Genomic DNA, 9171 nt, shown 5'->3' with positions numbered 1-9171 from the left:
CGGGGCCGGGCGGCCGCGGGGTGGCCCAGGGGGCCCCGGGCTCCCGGCGTGCGCTCAGCCCTGGCGGCTCTGCGCGGCGGGCGGTAACGCGGGGCGCGGGCAAAACGCGGTGTCTGCGCTCCCCGCTAGCCCCGGGTCACCGTGAAGTAAACTGCACGTAAACTTAATCCCCGGCTTGGGTGTCTTCTCCGAGTTTGAGGGAACTTCCCGTGCTGGGGAGCGCGGGCCCCGGCCCTGGAGCGAGAGGGGGAGCGCGGGGGCGTGCGCGGCGCGGCGGTGGCTCGGCGAGCGCCGGCCGTTGCGCGCGGAGGCGCCGCCGTTGCGCGGGCCGCGGGGGCGCCGATCGCGCCCGAGTGCGCTGTGCTGCGCTGCAGGCCGGCACAGGCGTTGTCGCGGGCTGCCCTTGGCAGGGCTGCGCTGTGCCTGGTAGACACGATCGATCGCGGCCGAGGCGTTTTGAGTCCGGTTGAACAGAGCCYAGCTCGTTTATACCTCAGGAGTTGTGTTCTCTGCACGTGCAGACCTGATTAGTGGAAGGATTTTATTTTTTAATTTAACTTCATTTAATTTTAAGTGCAATTTTATATTTTAGGTGAGCTAATTATACAACTTAAGAAAAAAACATTAAAAAAAAAACTACAAGAAATGTACAAAAACTCTGGATCTGCAGAGTGGACCTGACCTGACTCTCTTTGTGACKTGCTAGTATGCAGGTGCAGTTTGCTTTCTGGTCTCTCTACTGGAGTTGTTTYTCTTTTATAAATACTCAAATTTTTGTAGGGTCAGGCTGGCACTGGACGCCARTGGTTAAAGCAGTCACCTGTGAAGTGCTCAGAAACAGGAGATCTGTTTTGAGTAACAGCTATAAAGTGCAGCATTCTTGCTAATCAGTCTGTAGCCATGTGACAAAATGGTAAGATACAGTAYGAGACAAATGATCTATGCCTCGCTTTGTGAAACGTTTTGGCAGTGAGACAGAAATTGCTCAGTAAAACTAAGTGGCTAGCGAGCATTTAGATTTTTTTAGCATATATGGCTGTGTCCAAAACTTTTGCAAGTTCAGCAGCAACTGCACAGCAAAATTTCAGTGTATTTAACTTTTGTACTATTTATCATTGACTAATATGAGTTCATCTCATGGAGACAGGAAATACTGTTGAGAAAGGACAAAATGAGTAGCCGTCGAAAACGTGCACCTCCATCCAAAGTAGATGAGGAGAAGAAGAAACAGYTCTGCTGGAATATGCATGAAGACCGGAGAAATGAGGTGATAACATTAGATGATGATATGACTGATGAGGACYACCTTCCAGGTCCAAGCACTTCCTCAGCATCCTTCATTGTTATAAATGATGATAGTGTTGATGAAGATCTTGTTCAAAAAGAGCACAGTGGTTCAAAATCTGTTGCATTTTTGACAGCTAATGATGAGGAAGACCTGTGCTCCGTCTTGACTCCTGTATCAGTACATCTAAATATTATAGTTTTGCCACACTGTGAGGATGCTTCCTGGAAAGTTCTGCTGGGAGAACTTGCTCTTCGTCTTCCTCCTGAGCAAAGTCTAACTGAGGAATTCCATGAAAGGAGTTTTACTTTGATGAGAGGAGACTCCGATGATCAGCTGCAGATCTGTGTCCATGCAAGAAGTATGGAAGAGAGCAATAATGAAACAAAAGAATATTTGAGTGCSTATGAACAAAGTATTTTGGTGGAACCATCTTTAGGTGGTGAAATTTTGGAAGGCTTGAGATGGCTGCAGAAGAAAAAGATAATTGGACTTTATCAAAGACCAAGAGAGGCTCAAACTTTAAAGGTATTGGTTTGTATATTTTATTTTCTTAGTTACAGATCTCCTTTTCTGTATAAATTATAAAAATGCATGGTAGTTGCTGGACTTTGCTATTCACAGAAGTTATATTATAAAACGATGAAAAATATCATGCCTACGTAACTGTGCAAATGCTTTCAGTGTGTATTTTTTTCTAAATGAAGACCTTTTAGTGTTGCACTGTTACTAATTCGTTACTAGAAGGAATCAAAGAGGCTTTTACCTACAACATATTGGATGTTCTGTATGATGATTTTACTAGGTTTAGTACATCTGTATCTGATAATTTTCAAAACCTGGTGATTATGTTTYTAGTATGCTATTCATTTTCATACTTTTCTGTTTAGAGTATTCTTGTCACTTAATTTAATGAAGTAATTAACTGTACAAACATTTCACAGGTTGGAATTTACCTTCTAGAAGCTGGATTAAGCAAACCAGAGTTTCTCAGTGATGGAGGTGGAAGACCCAAAAAAGCTAATCAGCTGATTCAAAAACTTATGGAAAAGTTCTATAGTTTTATAATTCCAGGTAATATGATTTGATTGAATACTGATGAATAACTTGTTATCAGAGGGTCTCTTGATTTTTTTTTTTTTTTTTTTTTTTGGAGGGGGGAGGGGACGGGGAGGAGGTGGAGTTTGTTTTTTTTGTTTTACTTTGTTTTGTCTCCAAATAGTTTTAAGAAAAAAAGTTAAATTGTTCCTGCCATCCAGAGTAACTGTATTCTTAAGTAATATTTTTAGGTAATTCTGTGCATATTAATACCCAAGCAGTAATCAGATGTTACTTAAGTTATGGTCAAATTACTTGTGATAACTTTCCTTCTCAACAGATAAGGCGTTGAGGCACATAGAAGTTTCAGTCCTGGTCTTTCTTAGAGTAAATATAATTTTCATTAATTCAAATGAGTTGTTTGAACAAGTCTGTGGTAACTTGTCCAAGTTGCACAGGAGCTGTTTAAACAAACCAGGAATTAAACTTGGGAAGTTCCTCTTCTCAGTCTAGTGCCTTATACTAATTATGGCAACTGTCAGTTCTTTATAGTGTATATTGTAAAATGGTTGCAATGAAAATTACTTCAAAAACTACTTTTATAGCAGTTTTAAGATTACGTCATGACAAACTTATGAGTACATACCTCATTTTGGAATTGAAGATTCTTTGCCACATTATACTCAGCAGTGATGCAAATTCCATTTTTGGGTGTGATGACTACTCTGATGGGTTAGGGAACTCGCACAAAAAACCACAACTTTTGATTTTGGATTTCTGCATTTTTTGCATGGGAAAACAGAAGCCTARCCTCCTGCCCCCTAATGCATACACCCTATAATTGTCCTTAATTTCTAAAAGGAGAACTGTATAAAAATGAGAAAACCTGCTAGAAGGAAGCAAAAAGGAGCRGCTAAAGGTACAGTCTTTGCAGCAGGCATTGAAGTTCATAGCAAACATGTAACTGTCGGAAAAGATTTGAGAAATACCAATAAAAGGCCAGCGTAATTAAACATCTAGGAAAGAAACCTATTGTACTTACTCTTCAAAAAGCTATAGTAGTTGGACTGAGATAATAGAGAGCAACTTTAAACTTTGGAGTGTAAAAACACAATAAAGCAAGTCCAAAAGAAGTCTGAAGAACAAATATTTTAAGATTTAAAATTGAATAATTTCAAATGCATTAGGAAAAATATATTATCATAAATGCACCAGAAGCAGAGTATCCAGAAGAATCCATAGACTTGACAGATGACTAAGATGTAAAAAAGAATGCTAAAATACAGTAATGCTAGTGTTCTTTTTTGTATATTTTTCTTACTGTGGAAGAGTTCATTTTGTCTTTAAGCATTTTGAGATACAGTATATTTTTTTCCTGGAACTTATGGCCTCTGTCCTGAGTACACTGAATAATAGAATATATGGACTACACGGCTAAGTTTGACTTCCTGGTGAAGAGCCAACATGGCTTTTGAAAAGGAAGATGTGCCCTACAAACTTACTGGAGCCAGGAATATGGACCTGGGTGATTAGGTTGATATGTTCCCCTTACCTTTTCAGAAGTCACTCAACAAGGTCTGTTGGCTTAGATTCATAAAGCAACTATCTTGCCAAATAGAAGAAGGTATTAGCATAGATAAATGACTAAGCATACAAGGTATGGAGAGTAGAAATAATTATCCCATATGAATGGAGACCACCAGTGAAGTCTTGCAAAAGCATGTGCTGCCTAATATATTCTTAATGCCATGGGAAATACAATGAGTAGTGAAGTGATATCATCAGCAAACTTCACTGTATTATTCAGCATAATAAAAATGAAGGACAACTGAAAACTTGCAAACTTGCAAACAGACCTTGCTGAATGACTAGGCAATCAAATGGAGATTCAATATATTTTTAATACAGGTAAGTATAAAGTGATGCAGAAGGAGAAAGAAATCCTTACTTCACGGTAGAAAGAAATGATGGGCTCTTTGCTAACCATTACAACTGGGGTGGTTAGAGTTATATATATACACATATATATATWATTTATATGAAGTGTATATATAAAAATATATTTATTTCATATACATACTTTATATAAATATATGCATATAAATATATGTTATATTTGTTTTCTTCAGTGTATTCATGTCATTGATGTCCCTGCTGATTTTAAGCCTTTATGGCATAGGRGTACTCTCTCATGTTAAGGCAAGCATAGGATAGATGCATTATTAAGCAATACTTAATAAAATCAGTAAAAGAGTTAATAAGACAAAATATTTAATATGTAAGAAGCTTCATATATTTTTAAGCATTAATTATAGAATTAACCACTTTTTTAAGAAGTCTGGTTATAGAGTTTTCTTTACTTACAGCCTGGTTATAGAGATTTCTTTACTTACAGCAAGTACCTGTTTTTGTAATTACTTGTATCCTGTCTGCTGTATAGTATTTCATGCTGCTGCTTGTTGCTTGTGAACATACAGACCTAAATTGTTTATAAATCCAGCTAGCTCCTCCTTATTCTGAAAAAAAATAGAGGAAATTCCTCTTAACAAGAAGTTTTTAATGTTTGTATTGTATTTATTTTAAGTCTAAATGTAAACCAACATTACTTTCCATTAATCTAGAACAAAAGAGGGAAAAGATTACATTTTTACTGATAAGTGTTTTTTGTATTCAACCTCAAGGTATGTTCAGTGTTAAAACAACCTGCAAACTACCCTACAAATAAAACTAAAAGGTCGAACTACAGCTGCAATAACAGCTTTCATTCAGTCATTAAAAGTACCAATTAGAGTACTTGCTTCTAAAACACAACATCAGAGCAATTGAATTTTAGATGGTATAATACCATCTGTTTCTGAAAGGTAAAAAGTACAGTGATTTATAATTGAATTACATTATTGAAATTATTGAAAGCATAATTAAATATTCACTATTAATAAGTAATTGGGAGAGAGGTTAACTTCCTTAGCATCCCTATAAAATTCTCTCTGGTACATAGAACTATTTGATCAGAAAAAGTATTTGAAATGAGTGTATGAACAAAGCAAGAAAAGTGTGAAAAGAACATATTCAGTTATATAAAAAACATTAAAGCATGTTTTTTGTTTTTCCCCCATAAAATTCCAGATAGGCTTAATTTATATATAAGTCAGTTTATTATGCTCTGAAATGTGAGACTTAAACTGTTACTTCACCAAGTGTAACCACAGATGTCATTACTGGTCAACTTAATTGGTCAAAATTATACTCCACAAACACTGTAGTTTCTGTGAAGTAAAGAATATGTAAGTGTTCCCTTTGAATGGCTTCTGTGATATCTGAAGCTGCACGCTCTAGCTGGTGATTTTTACCTTGGTGGGGCATTAATAACATGGTATACTCTCTGGTTGCTTTATTTGCATTACAGCTGTTAGATATCTAGATACCTATTCTCTTGAATTTATAGGAACTTAATATCTTTCAGAATTCTCTGTCTCCCTGTGAAATGTGCTGAAATTGGTCCATTGACTTAAAAGTATTTGGGAGAACGTTGATACTAGTCATATATAGGCATGTTGCATCATGCTGTTTCTTTTGAAAACCATTCATCACTTGTACTATTCATTTGAACTAAAAGTATGCTTTTTCTCTCTGTGGAAGAGTCCTATTAGAATTTAAAGTTCTTATTTTTAAAATGAAGTTCTCTGTGCTAGGTATATTTCTTTTTTAGTAAGAGACATCACACTTTAAGTATGATCTTAAATTTTTTTAAGGGCACCTTAAAATTGACTTGTGCTAAATATATGAGCTTTAAATTGCTTCTAAATTTTATTTTTTGGGGAAAAATGCTGTAAAGTGATTCTTTCTACACTRCTAATTAGGGTTAATAGTCTTTGAACTGTAACTATTCTTAGATACATATATCAAACTCTTTTTGCTGGTACCCATGCTTTTCATTAGAGACCTAAAATACTGTTAAAACTTGTCCTCTGAATCTTCTGTTGCCTCATCTTTCTTCAATTTGTTATAAAGCTGAACCTGGAATAAAGATTTTTGTTATATAGTGATTCAATCCTGTGTATGCAGATATATACAAATTATGTGCAAAATATGCTGCTGTGAGGCCTTTTGCCCTAAGTATCTAAGAGCTTAACTTCTATTAAGGTGACATTATAATTTCTAATGTGTCTTATCGTAATTTTTGCAATGGTGCAAGCCATGAGTATTCAGTGTCATCGTATTATTACAATTTTATCATTCAGATGGATAACTTAAAATTAATATAAAACTCATCAAAGAGAATATCTGTCTTTCAGATACCTCTTATCTAGGAAGGCTTTATTTTGTGAAGAATGCACAAGTAGTTGACAACCACTGTGTTTTTTCCTTCTCTAAGAAGATAAACCCATGTTAACATTTATATGTAGAATGCAAGTTATTTGTGATACTATATCAACTGGAAATGTTCAGCAGAGATCTTTAATAAATAATTCAGATCTCKTCATTCTATTCCTAAATTCTAAAGGAAGAGCTTTGGTGATTGTGTACATCTCTGATGTCCATACCATATTAATGTTAACATTTAGGAAAGTAGTACTTGTTGCCTATTGCTGTTAGCCATGTCAGGTGCAGTGATGAAGATTATGTATCTTGATATATGCAGATGTGCTGGATGAAGATGATGAAGAATCTGATATGGAATTAGAGCGACAAAATATTGAAGAGCTTTATGACTTTGTAAGGCGTACACATCAGCAGGACACCCAATTACTGAGAGAGGATGTGCAGCATCCTGCATTAATTCCTATTCTGAGGCCATACCAAAGTGAGGCTGTGAATTGGATGCTTCACCGGGAGAACTTCGTAAGCACTCCTAGCAGTGGCAAGTATATGGTTCTGAAAAACTTATATCCTAATTAAAATGCTACTCGGAATTGAAAAGAAAGTGTCATTGCCTTGTCAGCAATAACACGTTCTTACTGTTTATTTAGAAGCTTTGTAAATCATTTCGTTACTCGTTTTGTAAAAGTTGTTTTTGGTAAGCAAGTGATAAATGAAAAGTACTTTGACCAGCAGGTGACCCAGCTTGTTGGTCGTGAAGCACTATGGAGGTTGAAGTCTGGATTTTCTCTTGTTGTGTTTCATTTTTTCTGTCTAAATGTCATAGTAAGGTTGAAGAATTCTAAGTACTGTACTGTTTATAGAGAAACCTCATAATAATAATATGACCTTTTTCTCTGTAGAAAATGCACTGCACTTCTTATGGCGAGAGGTCATCACTCCAGATGGAGCAAAAATCTACTATAATCCATTTACTGGCTGGTATGTTTCTGTAGTTACCTCTTTCTGAGAACACCTCAAAGTTGTGTTTTGTGAAACCTTATTAGTAGCTTTTACCTGGAGAATATAAAGTAATCTATAATTGTAGCTTTTCAGTTAGCAATGGAAGAATTTGAAAAGTGATGTATTTGATGTGGCAGGAAGGGAAAGCGGGATATGTAATGGAAAAGTAAATACTTAAATCTTAAATTGAAGATAGAATTCTTAAAGCTTTTAAATTTTTTTTATTAATTAGTGCAAATTTTCATTTTTAAGATCAAAATTAATATTCTTCTTAAATTAGGTCATTAGCAACTTCAACCTTTTGTTTCAAGATTTTTAAGCTAAAGGAAGGAGGCTTTTTATGAATACTGGGTAGTTGCATGCGCTAGTGTTGCTTCAGTTGTCTCATGAATTTAGTTGGAATAGAATCTTTTGATTGCTGGTTTACTTCTTAATTTTTCCCTATATTTAACAAACATATAACTTTCAGATCTTTAACGTGGAATACAGATACAAATTTGTCTTTCAGAGACTATCRTAGCTTTAATAGCCAAAGGTTATCAAGCAAATGCTTGTTAAGAGGGGGAGAGACCCCAAAACTTGCTAGCATACACATTCCTCTTCAAATCAGGATTATACACAGAAAAAGGTTGCTACTTTTTGTCAAGCTCAGCTGATATCAAAGACACTGCTTTTCCCTACAACTTTTGCCATGCTGAAACTGTGTGTCCCTGAACATACGCTACTCTGTCACGCCATTCTACACTCATTGATTTTGGTTTGCAATTGTACTTGAATTCTAGTATTATCCGTGAATATCCAATTGCTGGACCTCAGTGGCCTGGAGGTATTTTGGCAGATGAGATGGGTCTTGGGAAAACAGTAGAGGTGTTGGCTCTTATTCTGACGCACACCCGTCAAGACATTAAACAAGATGTTCTGACGTTACCTGAGGTAAGAAAACTAGATAAGATTTAGTATGAAGAAAGTATTCTTCATATAAAATAGTAAAATGTATTTCTTCTGTTGAATTCATTGTTCTCTGTTTTATAAAAGTCCAGAATTTAAGCTGGATTAAATTCCAGTGAAAGTCTCTGCCTCCTGGTGTGTGATACTTGGTCACATAAATAGCGGAATGATATACATAAGTAGTAACTAATATAACTCTTCACTTTCCTCCTCACACATCTTATGAAAACTCAGCACATTCACATTTCACTAAGACCAAAATACTGTGGTTTCTTTAGAGTGAGGGAATGTCTAACTAGATTCTTATAGCTTCTGTGGGATCCACTCTTTTGAATTCTTGGCAGTCTGTTCAATTGTACATCTGTTGGTCCCCTACTATAGCTCATAATTTTATCGGCTAAAAAGATCAGATTCTCAAGAGAGAATAAGATTCTTAAATGCCTCAGTAGGTCAATACTGGCAACAGAAACTAGGGACTAAGAATTCCACAACTATTTCATGAACAGGTAGTTGTGACAGATATACTGGATAATACGACATTGCTTGTGTTCAAAGGGCACTATTCTGCTGATCCAGAA

General features: G+C 36.2%; 1 protein-coding gene across 2 annotated transcripts in view; it reads left to right on the top strand.

The window, feature by feature from the left end:
* Positions 1 to 9171, top strand: part of SHPRH (SNF2 histone linker PHD RING helicase) — a 53256-nt gene that overhangs the window by 229 nt on the left and 43856 nt on the right. Inside the window, exons 1-6 of one of the 2 annotated variants that reach the window (XM_085310533.1) lie at positions 590 to 713; positions 1148 to 1813; positions 2230 to 2359; positions 6966 to 7184; positions 7546 to 7624; positions 8428 to 8578. In XM_085310533.1, the coding sequence (XP_085166659.1) occupies positions 708 to 713; positions 1148 to 1813; positions 2230 to 2359; positions 6966 to 7184; positions 7546 to 7624; positions 8428 to 8578 (1251 nt within the window). In that variant the 5' untranslated portion in view covers positions 590 to 707. Of the gene's footprint in view, positions 1 to 589; positions 714 to 1147; positions 1814 to 2229; positions 2360 to 6965; positions 7185 to 7545; positions 7625 to 8427; positions 8579 to 9171 lie in introns of those variants that run through there. The other variant, XM_085310543.1, reaches the window with a different exon arrangement.

Source organism: Rhea americana, unplaced genomic scaffold (genome assembly GCF_003343005.1).
Source record: "Rhea americana isolate MKP2758 unplaced genomic scaffold, rheAme1 scaffold_108, whole genome shotgun sequence".
Classification (NCBI taxonomy): Eukaryota; Metazoa; Chordata; class Aves; order Rheiformes; family Rheidae; genus Rhea; species Rhea americana.
This window is presented reverse-complemented; position numbering and strand designations above follow the sequence as displayed.